This window comes from Sminthopsis crassicaudata, chromosome 1 (assembly GCF_048593235.1).
Source record: "Sminthopsis crassicaudata isolate SCR6 chromosome 1, ASM4859323v1, whole genome shotgun sequence".
Lineage (NCBI taxonomy): Eukaryota > Metazoa > Chordata > Mammalia > Dasyuromorphia > Dasyuridae > Sminthopsis > Sminthopsis crassicaudata.
The window spans coordinates 471,854,286-471,878,809 of record NC_133617.1 but is presented as its reverse complement, the minus strand read 5'-3'; the positions used below and the strand labels follow the sequence as shown (position 1 = coordinate 471,878,809).

The following is a 24,524-nucleotide window of genomic DNA, read 5'->3' as shown; positions in this document are numbered from 1 at the left end:
GTTCTTAATTCCTCAATAATGTGTTCTAATTCTCAAGACCTCTGTATTTAACTACAGAAAACATTCTCTAGAAACTCTGGAAAAATTGATCAGCAAAACTTAATACCTTCTAGCCATTTCCTTTTTTTGTTGTGAAATTTAGGTACATATTAGGGAAGAAATATTTGGATGGCCTTTATTGACATATTATTGGCAGAAAGGAACCATTTGTCATACTTTGTATTCACCTTAAGAAGTTACTTGGAGAGATCAAGATTAATTTCTCTTATATGTGAGTGGATAGTAATGACAAGTTTATAATTTGTATAATTATAGCTTATTAGCTATATTAGATCACCTAGCTCATGAGATAAAGCTTAGAAGACTGTATAAATAAAATTATCATCTTTTGTTTATTTATGTATTTAAAAGAAGACAAAAACACTTTGGCAATGAGAGAGTATTACGTTACCTGATAAACTTTATTCAGTAGGGCAAGGTAGCTATTTTAACATAGTGCTTAAGAAGATATATCACAGAAGATGCATTAAATTTCCAATGTGAATGAGAATTCTTCCCCAGCTTTCATCCCAACCCAAACACATTTATTTGAAAAATGTTATTCCAATCTTAGCTAATTTTATTGCAGCCTGGGAACAGTAACTAAAATAGTCATTCCATTATAATAAATCACAAAATGGGAATTTTAATTTTCAAAATAAGTTCACTTACTAACCAAAGTTTCAAATATTTTTATTTTTGCTTATTTCCATTTCTTTTTTTGACTTATGATGCAGAAAACAGATGAATTATTTCATAGTGAATATATGATATTCTGTTAAACATATATCATATTCTTTCGCTTCTTTCCTATCCTCTCAGAATCACTCCAAGGAAGATGGAAAAAACAACACAAGAAAGAAAAAAAAAGCTGGAAAGCAGGAAAAAGAACTGTCATACAAAAGGGAGAAGGAAAAAAACAATGTAGAGGAGCAAAAAGGTATGAGATTCATAACTAAGCAGCTGCTCTGCTAGTTTAGTGACACTAAAAGAACCATTAAACAAAGTAAAACCCAATCAGCATATTCCCCTAAATAATTTTAGTGCAGAAGGCAAAACTATGTCCTTCTTGTAGTTAAGTACTGTTAGTATTCAACACTTATAACATTTATGGTGCATCACATAAAAATCTAACACCAACTTTTGTATAAATCAAAATGAAGCAATGCCAAAATACAACAGCAAATCAGAAGGAAACAAATCTAGGATTTTTGCAAAATAGAAAAAGCAAGTATAATTATTAAATGGTCTTTAAGTGTTCACACCATGAGAGCTTTTGTTGCAAATTAAAAAAAAAAAAACAAAAACAAAAACAAAAACAACTTAAATTCATATAAACAGGATGCTCCAAAAGTTTAATTCATAAACAAAGACAGTTTATTCTGTGTTTCATAAAATGTTTATTTTGGATGGTAACACAGGATAAATCATGCAACAGCTCAGTTAAAAAAAAAAAAAAAGTCATTATAAAGAATGATAATTGGTGCTGTCAATTTAAAAACACAACTGTAAATCATAACTAATCCCTCAATATTGAACGATATTGAATGAATCTGAATATGGATATTACTTGTAAAAATATTCATTTGGGAATACTTACTTTATGCTCTTTATAAACATAGAGAACATTTAAAATGGGCTGCCTATAGATTACTACAATCAACAATTAACAGTCCATTCTGTAGAGGTGCAATAATAAAGTTTAGGAGCATTTTATATTCAATATTATTAATATGCTTCCTATCTCAATCCGCCAAATGAAGAACAGATATATGTATCACAAACCAAATAATTAAGAACCACTACCAATTTAAATTTAGGAGCTAAATAGTCTTTTCTCATCAAAGCAGCGCCTTTGATGGCTCCAATACTAGATTGTTCTCTCCAGTCACAACTTAAGTTTTTTTTGTTTTTTTTTTTGGTAATGAAAAATACATACCTAGAAATCAATTTATCCTTGTCAACTTTAAATGGTACAGCTGTCATTTCCAAGGGATTTTTTCACATTAGGTGATATAAGAGATACTGAACATAACGCGTCTCACTTTCCATGTTGGTATCTCAGACTTCAATTAACAAATATAATTCATCTTTTGGCAAAAATAAATATAGTGGAATGCAAGTGGAATTGAAGGAAAAATATATGATCTACCAACTGCCAAGTAGCACAATTTCATTGTAGACACAAAGTTAGCAATTTCAAAGAATTCTTGAAAATAAAAAAGTTTGCACTTATTCCTGGTTGTAAACAACCTCACAAAAACCTCACTTTTGGAACTACTCCAATTGAAACTACACACTGAATTTATTAATACAGCATTAAGTTTCTTTATGTAAAAAAATCTTTGTACATAGTAATAAAAAAAAGATAAGGCAAGATGCATAAAACAGAAATCCGCTGGTTTACTTTTCCTCTGTGTTCTTACAGAGCCGCTGATGACTATCTGCAATAAAAAAGTTGAGTTTCTGATTTTCTGTCTCAAGCATCTTATGCCTTTGTTTGTGATAAGAATTCTGTCCAAACATCCTGAAGGACAGATGCTGGCGATGGTCTTTGGCACTTATGCTGGCAAACTGAGCTTCTTTCCCTTGAGTACTGGGAAGAAAGAGAAGAAAAATAATAAGAAAATGTTACAATATTGAGATGATAGGGTTCTCTATTTTCATTTGTCTTCATCCCTAAACACTTGAAAATGTATTACATATTGATTACACCTTATATAGCATACAGAAGAAAAACAGGCTTATTATAACTAGAGTCAATTAACCAAGCACTTTTAATATCAGAGTATGAAATAGGAACTTTACTTGATTATACACTGACTTTGAATAACAGTCAGAAATGTCTGTTTAAGATACTTTATCTTGATACCCACTCTTTTCTTGTCATGTCTTAACTTTCCCAAGGATTAGAATCCACTCACCAAAAATATTCCCTCTTTCAAACTAATCCAAAAACTGGATTCAAACTTTAAGAATTTATAAAACATTCAGAGAGTGAGAGTATCTGATAGAGATGTTGTCTCTGCCTATTCCAGAACCAATCCTTTGACCTCACTGATGTAGGGAACTACTGAGGAAGAAACTATCAATTCACATCAGCAAGTGCTTTGCATGTTATCGTCTCAGAAGTGCCTCAGAGATTGAGAGATAAAATTATCTGAGAGAGTCACAAAGTTAGTAGATTTCAGAAATGGGACTTGAATACAGGTTTTCCCAAGAGGACTGTTCTTCCTCCAATGTCATCCATAAGTTAAAGCGTATTCCCTTAGATTGCATTTATAAATAGTTGAATATACGAGATACTCCACAATTCTTACCTTTTGTAACATACAAATAGAAGAAGTCACAGTAGAGAATAGTCTGGACCACACCAGCAACAACAGCTATGAGGTCAAAGAAACCCTCAAAATAGTAGCGCCAAACCCAATTAATTAGATACAAGGCACGGTATAGACCAAGGAAGAAAAGATAATGAGTGGTGATGGTCTCGGCTTCCCCGGTTTTGCTGATCATAAAGAGTTGTGGGAGGATGGCAACTGATTCAAGGTAGATTGAGAAGGTCCACAAGATCTGTAAAGTAAGTAGTAGACTAATTATCACCACAAAACAGGAAAGGCACCTATGCTTTATAAATTTCTGCCTCAGATGAAGAATTACAATAGATGAATTCTACTTCTTTGGTTGTGATTCTGCACTAACCATTGTAATTTCTTACATAAAATACCACCAATTTTCTACACTTAATGGATCTGTAAGGAGGAGTCAGCCTTTTATGTTGGCAATATGAAATAATAATCAGTTTTCCCCCATTCTTGATCACATACATTACTTCCCAAAACTTCTCTTTTGCTACTTTTCTATATGGGTTAGCCTAGATTTTCTTTTTCTCAACTTAACAACCCAAATTCATTTAAAAAAATCTTTAGCATTTATATACAAATCAAAAAATGTATATAGTTCTCTTACATGAACTTTATGTTAAAATATGGTACTTCATATAACTTGACAATCAAAAAAGTTTTAATACTGTTCTTAAACTATTAACAGAATCAAATTACCTATCAAACAACAGAAGCATAACAATATAAAATATTCTTACATTTTGAATGGTTAGAAAGTTATTTCTAAGAGATACTCTTTATTGTGAACAATTTACAGAACAGTATTAGTATGCAGTATTGTTTACATTAAAGAATACTGTAAGATGTTGAAGAGAAATTATGGCTTTCAATTCTGAGGTACCACTTCACACCTCTCAGATTGATTAAGATGACAGTAAAAGACAATGAAAAAAGCTGGAGGGGATGTGGGGAAACTGGGACACTAATATATTGTTGGTGGAATTGTGAACTGATCCAATCATTCTGAAGAACAATTTGGAACTATGCCCAAAGAGCTATCAAAATGTGCATACCCTTTGATCCAGCAGTGTTTCTACTGGGCCTGTGTCTCTAAGAGATCATAAAAAAGGGAAAAGAACCCACACGTGCAAAAAGGTTTGTAGCAGCTCTTTTTGTAGAGGCAAGGATTTGGAAAGTGAGTTGGATGCCCATCAGTTGGGGAATGGCTGAATAAGTTTTGGAAATGAATGTAATGGAATATTATTCTACAAGAAACTATCAGCAGGATGATTTTGGAGAGGCCTGGAAAGACTTACATGAACTGACACTAAATGAAGTGAATAGAACCAAAATAACATTGTACACAGCAATAAGATGGACTTTGCTTTTTTCAACAATGAAGTGATTCAGGCCAATTCCAATAGATCTGTGACGAAGAGAGTTATCTGCCTCCAGAAAGAGGACTGTGGGGATTGAACATGGATCACAATATAGTATTTTCACTTTTTTGTTGTTGTTTGCTTCCTTGTTTTTTGGTTTTTTTTTCTCTTTTTTGATCTGACTTTTCTTGTGCAGCATGATAAATGTGGAAATATAGAAGAACTGCACATGTTTAACCTATATTGGATTACTTGTGTCTATGGAGAGGAAGAGAAAGAGAAAAATACGGAATGCAAGATTTTACATAGGTTAATATTGAAAACTATCTTTGCATGTATTTTGAAAAATGTAAAGCTATATATCTCAAAGAAATATTAAAGAAGAGAAAGGGATCTGTATATGCAAAAACGTTTGTGGCAGCCCTTTTCATAGTGGCGAGAAACTGGAAATTGAATGGATGCCTATAAATCGGAGAATAGCTGAGTAAATTACGGTATATGAATGTTATGTAATATTACTGTTCTATAAGAAATGACCAACAGGATGATTTCAGAAAGGCCTGTAGAGACTTACATGAACTGATGCTAAGTGAAATAAGCAGAACCAGGAGATCATTATACACTTCAACAACAATACTATTTGAGGATCAATTCTGATGGAAGTGGCTATCTTCAACAATGAGATGAACCAAATCAGTTCTATTTGTTCAACAATGAAAATAGAACCAGCTATACCCAGTGAAAGAACACTGGGAAATAAGTGTGGACCACAACATAGCATTTGCACTCTTTATGTTGCTGTTTGCTTGCATTTTAATTTTCTTCCCAGGTTATTTTTACCTTTCTAAATTTTTCTTGTGCAACAAGATAACTGTATAAATATGTACACATATATTGTATTTAACATATACTTTAATATGTTTAACATGTATGGGACTACCTGCCATCTAGGGGAGGGGGTGGAGGGAAGGAGGGGAAAAGTTGGACCAGAAGTGTTTGCAAGGATCAATATTGAAAATTTACCCATGCATATGTTTTGATAATAAAAAAGCTATAATAATAAGAAAAATAAAAAGCTATTATTTAAAAAAAAATCATTTCTTTCAAATAGTATCCACAAATGCATACAATAGGTAGCATGTGAATCAAGATAATGAGATTCTGGTTTTGTTCACAACATATATTAGAAAACAAAATAATTTCTTTTAAATCTTTGTTACAATGGAAAATGAGCTAGGTAGGAGATGAAGAAAATATACATTCTGAAATGAATGATACAAAAATAAAAGGCAATAATTTAAAGGAAAAAAAAACCACAAGATTCACTTTACTCTTGAACTTTGGATATATTTTTTATTCAATAACAAATTCCCACAATCACTGGTTTAAGGGAAAATATATGTATCATCTTAAAATCATCCCTTTCCTTAGTCAATCTTCCCTCCCTAGACCTCCCCGTAAAGTTCCCAACAATATTTTAACTAACCTCAAGTGGAGAGAAATCATGATTGACTAGAAATGAGAGTCCTCCAACAGGGACGACGAGAAACTCCACTCGGAATGTATCGTGGTTTCCATCATACGTAGCCTTAAACTTCATGTAGATTAAGTACACAGTGGCATATGCACAAGCAATGTAGATAAGCTAATAAACAGAAAGTAAAAAATTAGAATATTATTAATTTATTCTGTAAGTTTACTCCTCCCTTCACAAAATATATGTGTAATACAAGGAAATGCATTTTTCACTATAATTTGAAACTACAAAATATCAGGAAAAATTTTAAAGTTGAATCTAGTTTAGAAACCAGTTCATTCTTAAATGAGTAGAAAAGCATTTATTGGTTTGCTCTTTTCCCAGCATGGACAATTTAATTTACATATTAAACTTATCAATCTTAATTAGTACTAATTATGATATATGTTGGTTGAACTCTAGACTTTCAAAAATGATTCTTGTGATGGGAATGTTTATTTGGTAAAGCTAAATCACATATGTGGATAGTGTGAATAACTATGGGCATTCTTAATGGTGTAATATATGTATATTATATAGTTGCTCACTTTCCTGAAAATTATACTGTTTGCTTATTCTCATATATGTGCCTCTCCTGAAAAGACCAGCAAGATATTGTTTATGTTGAATATTTGAAAGATTTCTGATTTTATTAGTATAAGTGCTTCCTCTAGAGGGGAAATTGTATTTTCCCTAAGATTTAGCAGATGGTCTTTCAAGAATTGCTGTGGTGATGATGAATTCTTCTGAATTTACCTGATGGACATTTAGTCTATCCATGGACTTTTACTCAATCTTTTTTTTTCTATTTTGGTAATACCTATTAGATCTTAGCTTTGTGAATAGCCTTTGAGAACCTAGCATTATCTCCATATTAAATAAGGCCGCATTTAAGAAATTCAGTGGACATAATTTTTAACATTTGTAAATATTAAGAACAAATTATAATTGGTTTTACTTAAAATAAAATATACTCAAATTGGTTAAGCCAGGCAAAAATTCAAATGTGATTTTGAACTTGGGATACCCTAGGCAGGGCAGAATGAACAATCAATACTATTCTACTATTCAGGAAGTAGAGATATGGTAGAAAAAGTATTGGACTTAAGTCAAGAGATACCTGAGTTTGAATCCTACCTCCAACTTTTATTTTTATTGATTGTATGATCATGAGCAAGTCACTTTAATGCCTCTCCTATAAGATGGGGATAATAATATGTATAATTCTTCCTTCACAAGATCGTATAAATCAAAAAAGGCAATTATGCAAAGGACTGTATAAACCTTGATGTGCAATATAAATGTCAGCCATTGTTAAATCTTTTTTTTCCTAATGGTAGTTAAAATGGAATCATACTATCTATGAATCTGAATGAAAATACATCTTACATCCAACAACAAATGGCTGATTGGAAGAAACGCTATAATGGTGGTGTTTTTTGGATGGAAATACAAACCATTAGCATAAGATTGTGAATTCTGATATCTGGTGGGATCTGTATACTCTTTTTCTACTGAGTGATAGCAATTCCAAATAATTGAACATGGGAATATTAAATTCTTTAGTCATAAAGAACTGTCCTTGATTATCTGGAGTTTCTAATGTAAGTTTATCAGTAAAGTTTATTAGCAAATAGTGAAAATAAAGCCATGTTTTACTTGATGCACAATTATCTATAAAGTCTTATTTTTATTCTTTTGAATTCCTTGTATACGAGAATAAGACTCTTATTTCCTTCTATTAAGCAGAATTCTAATTGAAACTAGTACTTTTGGCACAAAAATCTTACCCATAAACATTTAAATTTGGAAAAGGCTGTACTTAGAACAATGAGGTTTTTTTTTTAAAGGTTAGAAGTCCCTGACAATCTTACATATGCCTCAAATCTTGTGATGCTGAAGTTAGTCATACTTTGGGAACAACAACAAAAAAATAGAATGAAACAAGAAAAGCACATTCAAGATTTATGGGATCTACTTATTCAACGAAGAAACTGAAGGAAGAAGAAATTGGAATAGAGTCTGCACATATTAGCACAGTTTGAAAGTGCAAATAAATTCTGATTTCAATTCTTTGTTATTTATTCTTCTTGGGTTCCTTACACAAACTAATTTCCCTCTGAATTAAAAATACAAAGTTTAATAATTGCTTTTTTTACACAGAGGGCAACTAGAAACTTTAAAAGTTTATAATTTTTTGAGAACCTGCAATGAAAGTTCAATGCATTTTAACTACTACTTATTTTCTCTAAAATAGAAATCAAATATCCATATACATTTTATCAACTTCTAGTTATACTTTGTCCAAGTCATAAAAGAATATTTAAGAATGGTCTTATGCTTGCAGCTTTTTTATTAATTACACTGGTAAATAATAGCATTCATGTAAAATATTTTAAAATTCATAAAAGCATTTTCTGCACAATACCCCATTAGAGTTAAACAAAAATACAAAAGAATTATGGCTGCAACAAGCACTGTTAATTGGCATATTATACCTTCATAGATGTATTATACAGTGAAATAAATGAAGTGAAGAGATCCAGGTAACGAGTTGTGAAGACAAGTGCAAACAGAAGCTGGCTCTTCCCAGAAATACCTAAAGGAGCAGAAAGAAGTATTATTATAAGAAAAAAATATGCTTTAAAATATCTCCAAGTGAATCTGTGAGTTGGGTTCACATAAGAATAGAAAAAGAAAAAAAAAAACCTAAATAAGTGATATTCCAGGAATAAAAAGTATATAAAGTAATATGACTTAAGTTGAGACAAACAGTAGTTAAGTGATTTGCTCAAGATCACACAGTGTCTGTGTGAGGCTGATTTGAACTCAGGTCTCCCTGACTACAGGGTTAGTGCTCTATTCATGGTATCTCTTAGCTTGACTCTGATATAATAATCTCCAAATGAAAATCCTGTTTTTTCTTTCTTTCTTCTTCTTCTTCTTCTTTTTTTTTTTTTTGCTGAGGCAATTGGGGTTAAGTGACTTGCCCTGGGCCACACAGCTAGGATCTGAACTCAGATCCTCCCGACTTCTTTTTTTTCAAAGTAAAAAAGGAAGGGACATATTTATTTCAAATGATGTTTTCATTGTTAAGAATATTTTTTGAATATTCTCTTCCATAATACTAGCAAATATGCTCCTTTAAAGCTAGATTTTATTTTCAGAAACAAGAACTCATTTGGACTCAAGTATGGTAAATGATGCAGACAAACAAGAAAGAGTAAAAAATGAAAGGTGCTTATAAAATAAAGTAAGTTTTATTCTATGGCTTACAAATTAGTTTTTAAGACACAGTATATCCCTACAGATAAACTAAAAGTGACAGCATTGTAATAAGCAAATAGTTTCCCAAGGGAATCACTTTGAAATAAGGAAAACACTCATTTGGATTTGTAAGTTCTAGTATGCTTGTTCTCACCTCTCTAACTCTAATGACTATGTTATAGTTCTTTGGAGTTACAAAAACTGTCAAACAGTGCAGACAGCAAGATATAAGTGACAGCCAGATATGCCAGCATTATATAGTTGGTAGCAAATAAGCCTCAGAATTGAGAACCTTTTGGCTGTGTGACCCTAAAGGGCCAATCATTTAATCTCTTAGTACCCTAGAGAGCTTTCTAAGATTGTAAGTTACAGAGCAGTTGCACAACTGCTTTGGTAGACAAGAGCTGTTCACTGGAAGTTCCCTACAGCAATGAAATTCGAAGTCAAATAAAAAGGGGGGGGGGGGGGGAGAGAAACACAGTTATCCAGAATTGAAAGGTAATAGTTATGCTAATTATCTAATCTGTTTGCTATCCAACAAGATTCATATGAAAAAGTACATATTGTATATTAGTAGTAACACTAGAGACAGCATGGTAGAAAGGGAAAAAATGCTGGACCTGATGTCAGGAAATCCAAAAATAAATGCCATCTCAAACTATTTCTTTTGCAAAGTGGAAATGATGTTTTTACTACCTAGGGAAGAGAACTGTTATAAGAAAAAACATTTATATATCTTGAGTGCTATGTAAATGTGAGTTATTAGCAATTCAAACATTGTGATCTTTAGATACCTATAATTTGACATTTATGTAACAAAAAAAAATTACACATAGGATTTCAACATAAATACAACTACTGTAGAGTAGTATTATAAAAAGCACAATACTAGGGTTATCTCATTCACAAGGATCATCAGTATTGGAAAATCAGAACTAATAGGAAACTTAGAAATCAAGTTGAATTCTATTTTATTAAAAAACTAAAACCCAAAGAAGTCTGACTTGTACAAGTCAATGACATATTTGATGACATATTTGTTTTTTTCTTCCTACAACACCACATTGTCTCTTTTCCCCAAATTTCAGAAGGTAATAATGAAAAGATCACTGCCTAGTCTCTAGCATAGTGGGAAGTGTTTATTTATTGGTGAGGAAAAGAGATTGTTTCACACAAACTCAGCCTGTCACTTTCTTTCCTCCTGGCAAAGTACTAAGATGAATGCTATTAACTGAATACATCAATTGATGAACAAAATATGGATAACAAAGGCCTTAGGAGCCGGAAAATATTGACTTCATCATGTTATCAACATATGAAACTGTGCCATACATACAATAATGTCATCATGTTCTAGCTTTTTCTATATAAGAAAATATCCCAACTAAGTTTATTTTCTACATATTTGCCCCTTTTCTTCCTTTACCAAATATCTAATTTGGGTTTAGATATTTCTATCACATTTATACCTATTTTCACAGGCCAATATTTACCTAGTCTTAGTAAAAGACACAGTTTAACAAATCTTTTGAATACCACTTCCTAGTTATAAAGCTATTTTACGAAGTCTTTTTTTTTTTTTAAAGGAGTTAAGAAATTCATTTATTTTCTTCCTTGGTAGAAGAAATAATTACAATGTTTAAGAGAAGATAAAAATTAACTAAATTGTTACTTTAGAGTCATGGGAAGACAACAGGAGAGAGCTAAAACTGTCCTATCCCTCAAAACATCAAATCATTGCCGTACCTCAAGCCTAGAAGTGAAACCAATCCACTAAATTTTCTCATCTGTTTAAAATTCCTACTTCCTTTCTAAGGTCAATTCATAAGCATTCCTTGCCATCTCTCCGAAGATATTTTTTTTCCCTTTTCAAATTTCTCATTCAGTAAGCATTTTTTAAGCTCACTTTTAAAGGCTTAATGGTAGGCACTGGAACACCAAGACAAATTGAAACAGCCCTTACCCTCAGAAAGCTTACATTCTACTGGTAGAAACAATAAGTACCTAGAAAATTAACTACAAAATAATCTGAGGGGAAACATAGAATTATAATATGAAGTGCAGTCTCAACAATAGAATCAAGGGCAAAGAATAAAACGAAAGCATTTAAAAGCAAAAGAGAAATGTAACACCACTCATTTATGTTACAAAATTAAATGTTTTATTAGAAATTCAAATATCGGTATCTAGTTACTTAATAATTACTTATATCTAAATTATAATGCATAAAATAGCAAAACATTTTTCAATTTTTCCTTCAGTTCTATTTATGATTCTTTTTTTTTCATACACTCACATTCATTTTCCTCATATTATCAGTGGGTATACCATTCTTCTACTTTGACTTTGTTCATTTTGCATTATTTTATAAAATTCGTTTCAAATTTTGTTGCATTCATGCAACAATTTGTTGCATTTATGAGCTCTTCAGAGAGTGCCTGATGCTAAGTCCAACACCTCTCCCTATTCATGATTAGGTCAGATCATTATTATGACTATTACCATTACTGTTACTACTTCTTTCTCCTATATACTAAAAGCTCCATTCTGACTTCTCATTAATTCTTTGACTCAGAAATTAAGGTAGACTACTTTCATTTAAGTTACACTTCACAGGTGATAAATAGGATAAATAAATGCAATAACTGTTGTTCTTCATACTTTTCCCAACTTAATTGCCTTACTGGATTCCAATACATCAATGATTATACTGAAGGATATTTAAATTTATTTTAGTTTTAGTGGCAATATATGCCATTATGAAAATCTTTGAACAGTTAGCTCTACTTAAAGTTTGTGATAATTCAGAGAGTAATCCTAATAAAGAAATTAGTGAGTCAAAAGGAATTATTTTTGCAAGGTAACCTCTAATATGTTATCAGATTGCTTTCCAGAAAGATTCTATTTAGAGTTTCTAATTAATTTTATCATTAGGTGGCGCAGTGGATAGAGCACCAGCCTTGAATTCAGGAGGACCGAGTTCAAATCTGGTCTCAGACACTTAACACTTTCTAGCTGTGTGACCCTGGGCAAGTCACTTAACCCCACCCTCAGGGGGGGGAAATTAAATTTTAATATTAAAATTTTCAATTTTCCTTCAGTTCTATTTATGATTCTTTTTTTTCATACATTCACATTCATTTTCCTCATATTATCAGTGGGTATACCATTCTACTTTGACTTTGTTCATTTTGCATTATTTTATAAATTAATATTTAATTAAATATTAAAATAAATTTAATATTAAAATTAATCTCTAATTTTAAAAGGAAGAGGTTTTCCAGGATTTGCTATAAAATACTTTCTTTCCTCTGGAGTTTTTGAAGCATATACATTCTTGAAAACCTCTTTTTAGTTTTCAAATGAGGAAAACCTTAACTTCTTATACTACCAAATTGGGGTAGGGAAAGATGCCCAACATAACTTTCTGGAAAAAAATTTCAAAATATTTCATAGTCTAATAGTCCCATTTATAACTGTCTTATATTTTGTGGTTTTGCAACTATCAGCAGATATAGTATTACTTCTGGGTATCAGTTATTTGAAGAGTTACATCTGGGTATGCTAATCTGAAATTCTCTACCTTCAACCCTATTTATTCTGTGAAGAGTAACTTAAGTGAAAGTAGTCTGCATTAATTTCTGAGTCAAAGAATTAATGAGAAGTCAGCCTTTAGAATATAGGAGAAGGAAGAAGTAGCAATAGTAATGGTGGTAGTAGTAATGATCTGACCTAATCATGAATGGAAGAGGTGTGGACTTTGCATCAGGCATTCTCTAAAGAGCTCATAAAACTACCGAAAATTTCTAGTAATTTTATATACAGTATTATATCTTTTTTTTTTTTTTTAAGAACTTTGTTTGAATTTCTTCATCTGCCAAGAATGACCAGCTAACCAGCTGATGGCTAATAGGTTTTTCATCTCACCAAAAAAAAAAAAAAAAAAAAAAAAAAAAAAAGTACATTAAGTAGTCATAAAAAGTATAGGGACATAGCTGAGATTCTCTGGAGGGAAATAAGGAAAGAAACTCTCTCTAGGGAAGGAATATGGTAGGTTAGAGCAATTCCTAAAAAAAAAGTTAAAGCATTGTTTTCTGTCAATGAGACATTCCAAAGATGTCAGCAAATAGTTATTTCATGCAAGCCACAATTTAATAGCAACAATTAAATTAAATTTACTCCCTAAAGTATTTATATGAATTTTAAAGTAATTAATTTTCCATGTTAAGGTGCAATTACCTTGTCAAATCCAAATCAATTTTGAAATTTAAAATACCAGGGGGCAGCCAGGTGGCACAGTGGATAGAGCACCAGCCTTGAATTCAGAAGGACCCAAGTTCAAATCTGGTCTCAGACACTTAATACTTCCTAGCAGTGTGATCCTGGGCAAGTTACTTAACCCCAGCCTCAGAGGGGGAAAAAAGAAAAGAAAAGAAAAGAAATTTAAAATACCAATGATCTTTTGTGGGGTTAAATAAAATTTGACAAAAATTTTGCATTATAAAATTTGCATTAAAAATAACAGCATAAGAAATTTGGTTATATTGTACATTAAATTTGTTCCCAATATTTTTGATAGAAAATAAGATTATAATTTTCTTTAGAACATGAATAACATCCTTTATATACCACTAGGAAAATTAGTTCTGCAACAATACTAATCAAAACTCTAAATGCACATTATATACTAAATAAAGTAAATGTTTGCATTATTTATGAACCTATGGTAGGTATTTGTATCTGGTGAAAACAATTATTCATTCAGCCTTGTGTGTAGTTATTCAACAAATATCTGTTGATTATGATGCAAATACCTAGAGAAATCATTATTCCAAAGAAGAGAGAAAAGGTATCAAAGCCAGAATACTGAGTAAAAAGGAGGCCTAAAACTGCCTAGAACTTAACATGTAAGGGATAGTGGTGGTGGTAGCATATACATAGAATGAATGGCACCCTAAAACAAATTTTTAAAAAATAAATGCCTATATTTTAATATCCTTCATTCCTCAACATTTAAATTCAATTAAATATGTGGCATGGGAAAAGCTCAAAGCTTCTGATGACAATAGACAAAGGTGGGCACAATTTCTAAACTATACCTAAGGTAGAAGATTATCTTGCAATACTAAAAAAACTGATGCAAAAATATTCAAATCCCTGTAGTAATCAAAACATAAAGTACATTTTATTTGTTTTTAATATGAAAACAAACATTTAAAAAATATAATGTGCTTTGGGGCACAGTGGATAAAGGCCCTGGAGTCAGGAAGACCAGATTTCAAATCTGTCCTCAGACATTTAACACTTGCTATTTCTGTGAGCCTAGGCACTTAACCCCAAATGTCCCCTTCCTCCCAATACAATGTGCCTCATTCTCAGATCTGAAATATAAGAACTCTCATTTATATCAAATGTCACTACAGATCCTTTTTTGAGTTAAGTTAGCAATAATTATAGATATCTGATTTCAAAAACTGAAACTTTAGAAAGGAAGAACCAACATTAATAGGATGGGAGATACAACAGAAAGACCAAAAAATATGAGACTATATTTTTCTTCTAAATTAAAATAAATTATCTTCTTTCAAAAGCAGACTTTTTACTTAAGATCATCTTATATGGGAATGAATTTAGTATTTGCAGACCAAGCCACCTTATTGCTAGAACATCTGATCAATGTTTCCCCAAATATTATAAAAACTACAAGCTATTGCAAAAAGTCCTTTATAAATGTTGAAAATGCTAATTAAGAGCAAAATATCCAGGATTATAAAAAGCTACAGAGTACATGATAAAACCTTGTGTCCCACCCTACTTCTATGTTTCTAACAGCAGTGATTTCCATCAGTGGTAGTAAACTCAAATAGAAACAGATCCTTGCTGACAGCTGCATATTGATCTAGAAGACCACACTTTAACACTGATGTTGTATTGTATTTTTATTTATTGCTCAATTACACTTTAGTCTGGTTCAGATTGATTGGACATGGGAATTGACCCTCTAGTTACATAACAGCAGTTCAAATTCTAAAGCTACATTTTTTTTAACATACATGACAATATTGGAAATATTGTACAACAAGGTGATAAAATCTAAATTGGAAAACGTATTATTTCAGGACCAAGAATGGAAAAGATAATCAACCAATAGCATCTATACTTCCAAAATGGGAGACTGGGAAACTATCAGTAACTATCTACTAATATACATCTATTTTCTCATTTTATAAAAGCTTAAAGTCCAAACATGCATAAAGGATGTGCCTCTATGAATCTAATTTGATTGAAAACACACATAGAGGCAGGTGGCATAATGGATAGAAAACTAAACTTATGAGCCAGGAAGATCTAACATAGTATATAACTAACTATGTGAATCTAGGCAAGTTATTCAACTTCTCTGTTTTTTCATCAGCAAAATGGAGAAATTAAGAGCATCTATTTCAGTGTTTTTTGCGAGGATCATAGAAGATAACATGTAAAGAAATTTGTAAATCTTAAAAAATGAAAAATAGTCCAATTATTTATCTACTTATTTAAGTGTCTACTATATTCTACGTACTGAACTAGGATCTGACAATACAAAGGAAAAACCCCAACATAGAACCTGCTCCCCCTAAAGTACTTATAATAATAATAATAATAATAATAATAATAATAATAATAATAATAAAGTAATTATAATGTTCAAGTTAGGATACAGCATGCATACAAGTATACTGCAAGGTAGAATAGGATAAGGGGAAAGGGGGGGATATAAAGTTCTCTAAGAAAATCTGCGAAAACCCTAAATCACTAAGAGAAATGCATATTAAAATATCTCTGAAGACTTACATGAACTGATGCTGAGTGAAATGAGTAGGACCAGGAGATTGTTGTATACTTCAACAACAATACTATATGATGATCAATTCTGATGGATGTGGCCATTTTCAAAAATGAGATGAACCAAATCAATTCCAATAGAGCAGTAATGAACTGAACCAGCTACACCCGGCAAAAGAACTCTGGGAGATGACTATGAACCACTACATAAAATTCCCAATCCCTCTAATTTTGTCTGCCTGCATTTCTGATTTTCTTCACAGGCTAATTGTACACTATTTCAAAGTCTGATTCTTTTTGTTCAGCAAAACAACTGTTTGGACATGTATACATAAATTGTATTTAATTTATACTTTAACATATTTAACATGTATTGGCCAACCTGTCATGGGGGGGAAGGGAGGGAAAAATTAGAACAAAAGGTTTGGCAATTGTCAATGTTGTAAAATTACCCATGCATATATCTGGTAAATAAAAACTATTAATGATAAATATACATATTATATACATATATATCTGAAATTTCACTTCATAACCATCAAAGATGACAAAAAAAAACATAAATAGTTAATCTTGGAAGGCTGTGAGAAGACTGCTGTGAATTAAAAAATAAAAAAGCAGAACCAGAAGAATAATATACACCAGGATAATAGTATAAATAAGAAACATAAGTTAAAAAGTTTGTGCTCTTTCTACCACACCACATAGCCTTCAAATCTAAAGTGTCAGAATGCTACCTAAAAGCATCTAGAAATCAAACTAAATTTTAAACAGAGAAATTTCATGTTTGGTTATGAATTTTCCCCCAACCATAGGTCAGAAAATCACTTCCACCTATGCTCATGTAAATTGTTTTTTATGATGTGAATTTTTACACAGAGATTGCTAATGTGAGCAAAACATTTGACAAAGGCTTTCAAGCTAATCTAGTGAAAACACAGAGAGATGTGTATTGGACAAAGGACAAAAAACACAGTTAAGACTGGGAACTGGTTAAATGGCTGCACCCAAAGAATGGTCATTCATTAAAGGTTTTGTGTCAACCTGCAAGATCTAGTAGAACACCAGAGGAAATCTGTATTTGCCCTATGTAGTTTAACATTTTAATGAATCACTTAAAGACATTGATAGCATATTCATCTAATTTAGAGAGAACACCAAATTAGAAGGGATTAGCATACATTGCATCCTAGGAGCTAAAAAAGATCTTCATAAATCTAATAAAATTATAGGGACAAATATAAAGTCCCACATTTTAGGTACAAAAAAAGCAAGTTCATCAATACACAATGAAAGAAGTATGGTTAGATAGCAGTTTAATAGAGTGGCATGGATAGAGAGCCAATCCAAAGTAATGATTACTTAAATTCAAGTGCCACTTTGTGCTTTATAATCCTGGGCAAGTCACTTGACTTTTCAGTGCTTTAGGGCCCAGCTTCTTCAGTTATGGTTTGAGATCCCATAGAGGACATCAAAACCAAATGTGGGGGTTGTAAAACTAATTTATTATCAGTAAATATTTGATTTGCATAATTATTATATGTACCTACTTAACTGGGATCACATAAAAATTTCTTCGGTGAAAAGGGGTCACAAGTGGAAAAAGTTTAGGAAGTGCTGCTTTAGGACATGAGATGTCAAACTTGAGGTCTGGAACCAGATTAAAATGTAACAACAAAAATAAGGATAAAATACAACATTGATAATGTTAATTTGTGTGTATATGTGGTTATTTTAAATATCAATCTGGGGGCAGCTAAATGGCGTAGTGGATAGAGCACCAGCCTTGAATTCAGGAGGACACAAGTTCAAATCTGGTCTCAGACACTTAACACTAGCTGTGTGACCCTAAGTCACTTAACCCCAGCCTCAGGGAAAAAAAAAAAAAAAAATCAATCTGAAACTTCCAGGGATCCTTTATTATAAAATTGCTAAGAAAGTACCAACCAATAATTAAGAGAATTTCCTCAAGGGGGTATGGAAGTAGCCCTTTGATAATGAAATCTTAAGTCCAGTCTCCAGACCAATCTAGATAAATGAATACAAACTTAGGTTATATTAAAGAGAATAATGCCTATAAGACTAGGAAGGTGGTGGTCCTATTTGCTCATTTAGATCATATCTGGAATACAGAGTTCAATTTTGAGCACCACATTAGGTTATTGATAAAAGTCTCAGAGAGGGCAGCAAGAATGGTTAAAGTCTTTAAGTTCATGTCACCTGAAGATCTGCTGAATGAATTGGGAATTTTTAGCTTAAGAAGAAACAGCCAATAAGGAGGAACACTTGTTTTCAAGTGTTTAAGGGATGTTATAGGATGGAAAAAACAGACTCCTGTTTGGCTAGAAGAAAAAAGCAGAAGTTATAAACAGTTTTAGACTTCAGTTATGGGAAAAAATGCCTAATGATTAGTTATCCAAGAAAGAAATATGCCATCTTGGAAGTTAACAAGTAACACTAGGCATCTTCAAGCAACAACTAGATGATTACTTGTGTGTGTTGTACAGACTTTTCTGGTTCAGGTATAAATTGTTCTAGATGGTTTATGAGGCTCCATCCAATTAATACTTTGTGGAATAATGGAATCCACAGTCTGTGAAATCACAAGCAGATTCTTAATATTGTAGACCTCAACTCATAAAAGCTCAGCTATCTTATAAAAAATAAAGAAGATCTTAATAATCTGTCACTAAGTGAACACAAATTGATAAAATAGGTTATCAAATAAAGATATTTCATTCATTTTATTGACCTGTTAATTTACTATGAGACAAGGAGGGGAAAAATTTGGAACAGAAGGGAGTACAAGGGATAATGTTGTAAAAAAAAATTGTCTGCATATGTACTGTCAAAAAAATGTTAAAAATTATAAAATTAATAAAAAATGTTAAAAAAACAAAAAAATTTACTATGAGATTTTCAACACATCATTAAGTTTAAATTCAACATTTTATGATACCAAAAGTTTATAACAATGATGAATTTTTGTTCCTATTTTTAATACACCAATAATAGGCACAAACAAGAAAAAGCTAAGCAAAAAGAAAGTCTTTCAAACAACCTAGTTTTGATTAGACAGTCCAAAAAATAGCAGCTATTGGATTGTTTATACAAGAAAAACACAAAGGTTTTCTTTACTTTTAACACTTGTGAAAGCAGTATTTTTTCTCACACTATTTGTGAAAAATAGTGATTTTGAAGTAACTTAAATAGCTTATCAAGGATGAACATTGAATAGATGCCAGAATTCCAACATTTAGTCTAGATATCAGAACTTTCAAAAGAACCAAAACATGAAACTGTCTCCTCTGACTCATCTGAGAAATATACTATGTAAAATGTTTACTTTTAAAAGAGAAGCTAAATAATTTTTAAACCTTTATATTAGGATAACAAAAAATTGCAATTCAGCTTTTTGTTCACATAGGAAATCATGTAATAAAATTTGATATTTTTTAAATCAACCAAGAAACTCACATTAAAGATTTAAAATGATCAGAAGATTACCTAATACATTTCAAGTGTGAGAATCCATATTGTATACTTAGTCTTCCAAAAAGATTTATAACAGAAAATGGCTTAGTTCTGCACTAACACTGTATGTTAACACTTGCAAAAACAACAAAAAACATATAATACATTTGACATTTTCCTAAATTCCCAACCTATTAAATGAAAACAATGAATTCTGGAAGAAGTGGGGAAAAACTCTGAATCTTCTAAACTAATCCAAGTTTCCTTTAAAGAACTATAAAGTTTCCTAATCCCTAAATTTTTCTAAGCCTAAAACTCCTATTTATTATTTTTTAGTCTAACATGAACATTTACAAATTATATAAATAGACCCCTCCTTACTTTGAAGGCCTTCTGTATTTTGGAAGAGAAATCTGAAGTATGTAATAGTAAATCACAAGTCTCTCTCTTTTTTTTCTTCACATGAAAGAGAAGACTAAATATACACTTGATGGAGTCAAAAAAAAAAAAAAAGAATTCAGAATCTTTCTTTAAGACCTAATGCTTATGCTAACATTTTATGATTCATATACCAATGTATTAGTATAAATATAAAGAGGAAAGCAGGAATATGAGTCATTTATGGGTAACCAAATATTCTGGATAGTTTAAACTATGAAAACTTTTTAAATTATATTGGATAAAAATGTTTCCAAAAAGTATTACACACTTGCAGGATTTTCAGAATATATCTAATATAGACATCATTTCTTGGTAACTCAAGGTTTGCAAGTGTATACTTCTATTCTGCTGCATTAAAATATTTGCTAATTATTGAGGCGTCTAAGTATGTCTTTCTTTAAATTAAAAGTCCCTCCAACTACTAAAAATTTTCTTAGCTGTATTTTCTATCTTTCTCTTGACAGTTGTTAATTATCACTGCCCTCAGTGAGAATGACAGTGAGAAACTACTGTTTCTTTTCTTCTGTGAAGCTGGAAACTAGATGAATCTTATTAAAATTATCTATAAGTGTAAGTGGTTTTTATATGGTAGCTGAAAAAGCTCTCCTATGAGTAACATGGATAAATTTTCATGGACTCTGTAAAATCTATTTTGGTTAGTCACATACTTCCCCCCCCCCATTTCCTGATTCATGATTCTCCTTTTATTTGATGAAGTTGCTCATAGCAGAATTTCAAATAAATTAATTATTAGTATATTTTGGGGAATAAGGAGAAAATGAGGTAAAGATGAATTAAAAAAAAAAACACAACACTGTGGTCCTGAGTATCATGTTGAAGTCCATTTTTCATTGCCTCATCCACAATACTGAGAGTATATTACTTTCTGAAAAAAAAAAAAATGTACAGCATTTGTCAAAAGTTCAATGACTCTTGATAATTATGAACCATTTTTTTCCCCCCGAGGCTGGGGTTAAGGCTAGGAAGTGTTAAGTGTCTGAGACCACATTTGAACTCAGGTCCCCCTGAATTCAAGGCTGGTGATCTATCCACTGCGCCACCTAGCTGCCCCAGACTCTTGATAATTATATGTTATAAACTTCTTACTTTTTAAAAAAAAATACAAAGAGTCCTTCAGTTTCTAGGGCTGACTTCAAATTTCTTCACACCTCAATTGGTATGGCAAGGAATAAGTCTTTCAAATATTGTCTTCACAAAATTTATCAAGTTTAAGGGATGGGACTAGATATTTGGTGACTTCGCAAAGTGAAAATGATACAATAGAGCACTATGTTCTATGGATTAAATATAAAAATTAATAAAAAACTAACTTTAGTAAAGTCAATTCTTACACGAGGGTGTATATAAAATCTAGTTTAATCCATAAAGCAAAAGGATAGCAAATTTATACAAGGTCTGTCTGTTGACCCCTACTCACATAAACTGAGTATTTTTGCACATGATTGTCAAGCTTCATTCACAGAAATTCTGAAACTGAGTTTATTAGTTTTTATCTCAACCCAAAAGGTAAGTACTAAGTCCTTGAAACCAGCAGGGACTCCGATATCATGACCTCTTCCAGCAGCATCCAGTGATTGCTACTGAATCCACCACACCTTCAAATAGCTGCCACGTCAGATGGGGCCAGGAAATGCAATCGAGTGCCCATCCTTCCAACGGATTCATTGATTCACAATTTTGAACCCAGATACTTAAAACTTCTCTAACTCTGAATCCTCCCAAATGAAAATCACTATCCGTTCACTTGCACAATAGAAAGACATGAAAATTTATGGGGAGAAAAGCCCTGGATGCTTAATTTCCGAAGTTTCAACTATTCAAACAGGCAAAGGCCTGCAAAGTGCAGAATCAGCTAGATTTGTAACTTCACTCCCCAAACTCTGAGCACAGCATCTGAGATTAATTGAGCGCTTCGACATCTATCTACACGTTCTGCAAAAAAGTTTAGCCACTTGTAAAGTGTGCAGAAGCTACTTTCTCTAGGTAATTTTCCCAGGCTGAACTTTCCTCTACTCCCTCCGCCCCCCCCCCCCCCCCCCCCCCCCCCGCCCCATCACCTGGTACTCCCTCAGGAAAGACTCGGGAGCTACCAGCATCAGGCTGAGGTGCTGGAAGGACTAAGCACCCGAACTTTCTTTCCCTCCTAGGTGCACAGATTACTGCACAGCCTTGGCTTCTATGCAACAGAGACTTTCCTGAAAGTAACCCGAGCACTTCACCCAGGACTTGCATGAAACCTGGCCCTTCCCACCCAGGCAGCCAAGCGGCCCAGAGCCTCGCCTCGCAGGGGAAAGGAGGTGGGGACGGCCCCATGAGCTGCAAAGGATGAGACAGCTCGGGGGAGCCCAGGAGGCCGGGGCCGCGCACAAGTACGACGGGGGCCACGTCTTCCCCGCGGTTTTGGGAAGGGGCAAAGAGCAAGAGAAGTCCTTTGGGAGGGAGAGAGAGGTCGGCGGAGGGGAGACAGCCCAGGGAAGCTCCCCACTACCCGGTCCAAGGTGGGCGGAAAAGTGCAAGAAAGACCCGGGGTCCAAAGCAAAGAGGAACCGCCAACCGACCCGGCTGCGGCCGCCCACCCCGCCCCCGGAGCATCAGGAGGCCGCTCCCGGCCCCCCGGGGCCTCCCTCACCCGCGCAGGAGCGGGTCTTCCAGATCTTCAGCAGCAGGATGATGATGGCCGCCAGGTGGGACAGGTCCCCGGTCAGCCGGAAGATGTTCATGGCGGCGGCGGCAGGAGCAGGCAAAGCCGGGGGCGGGCTGAGAGGGAGCGCGGTGGCGACTGGAGGGACTGGGAAAGGAGGCGGAGGCGGCGGCGGTTTAGCTGCTGCCCCTAAAGAAAGCGGCGAAAATGGCGAGATGAAGGAGCGACGTGGCCCGGGGACGTGGCCGAACAGCCAGCGCCGCGCCCAGTGTAGTCTGGGAAAGGAGAATAGGCCCCGCCCCTGTCTCCTGAGACCACGCCCTCTAGCATCCCAAAGTCACACCCCTTAAAGGGAAATCTCCCACAAAGAGGGCGCTTGCGCAGAAAGAGTGTCCCGGGAGCTCTTGCATCCTCCTCCTTTGGGTCGGGAATACTTTGAGCTCTTAGCGTTCGCATCCTTTCGGTTTTATGGCAGAGCAGGGCATGAAGTCTGGTATCATTTGGCTCATAAACCGAGGACTTTTTCGCTTGTATTCTATGATGTTTTGAAGAGTCTTGAAAGGGGTTTTGATATCCTGTTCTGTATTGTAAACTACATGGGGGCAGGGAACTTCTTTCTACCTGTCAAAGTGCCTTGTGCAATAATCAGTACCCGGCAAAATTCTTTTTTGGCTGAGTAGAAAGTAAGAGTACTTTCTAGTCAGCCTTAAAGAACGGCAGCAGGCGTGAAAACACATTTTATAATTGATTTATTGCTTGTCTTCTCAATGGGGGGGGAGGGTTTGGACAAGGGAGAGAATTTGGAATTCAAAGTTCATTAAATAAAGTTTTTTTTAAATATAAATAAAATCAGGTAATATTAATTTTATTTAAAAGGAGGCCTGGCATAGAGACTCACCTGAGTCAGAAAGATCTAGATCAAAAGAGCATAATTTCTTAAGGGGGATTCAAGCTGGAAGCTTGAATACTTGGAGTTCATGAATAGATTTCAGAGGGTCTGTGAACTTGAGTGGGAAAAAATGCATCTTTATTTTTATTATTCAAACTGAAATTGAGAAGTCAAGAAATATTAAGTCCCTTCTGTGAGCTAGATATTGTGTTAAGAAATGCAGATATAAAAAAAGGTAAAAGATAGACCAGAATTTCAAAGAGCAAGCTTATAGTGTAATGGTGGAAACAATTAGCACAGATAAAATTCTATTTTCTTCCATATGAATTTTTTAAAACTCAGTATGGGAAAAGGTCCATAGTCTTCATCAGTTTGCCAAAGGATACACAACACAAAAAAGATGAAAATTTGCTAATGTAAGCCAACCTCCTTCATTAAGTCCACAGGGACTTCAGCGCTGTCACACAAGAACATGTCAGAAACAGGATTTCACCGAAAACTTTCTGATCCTATCGTGGGTTCATTTTCTGCCTCTGGGCACATACTAGCTATGCGTTACTGAGTATTTCATGTAATTTCTCCATGCCACAGTCAGTTTTCTAAGACTATCAATTAAAGATGATTTCTTAGAATTAGAGGTCTAGAACCAGAAGGAAACTCTGAGACCATCTAATCCACCCTCTTTAAT

At 33.4% G+C, this 24,524-nt stretch overlaps 1 protein-coding gene across 1 annotated transcript; it reads right to left on the bottom strand.

The window, feature by feature from the left end:
• Positions 1-442: 442 nt before the first annotated feature.
• On the bottom strand, positions 443-23,587 carry KDELR2 (KDEL endoplasmic reticulum protein retention receptor 2). Its single transcript, XM_074281043.1, has 5 exons — positions 22,936-23,587; positions 8,777-8,877; positions 6,249-6,407; positions 3,360-3,612; positions 443-2,635 (listed from the first exon to the last, which is right to left on the bottom strand). Exons 1-5 carry the CDS (start codon positions 23,024-23,026, stop codon positions 2,601-2,603), a joined length of 639 nt encoding a protein of 212 aa, XP_074137144.1. The 5' UTR covers positions 23,027-23,587; the 3' UTR covers positions 443-2,600.
• Between the last annotated feature and the right edge of the window lie 937 nt (positions 23,588-24,524).

Excerpts from the sequence above, each read along its gene's own strand:
- KDELR2 (XM_074281043.1), bottom strand. The coding sequence starts at position 23,026 with ATGAACATCTTCCGGCTGACCGGGGACCTGTCCCACCTGGCGGCCATC. Across the intron at positions 6,408-8,776 it reads TGTATAATACATCTATGAAG|CTTATCTACATTGCTTGTGC; the intron begins GTATAATATGCC and ends TCTGTTTATTAG. Across the intron at positions 3,613-6,248 it reads ATGATTTCTCTCCACTTGAG|ATCTTGTGGACCTTCTCAAT; the intron begins GTTAGTTAAAAT and ends CTTACTTTACAG.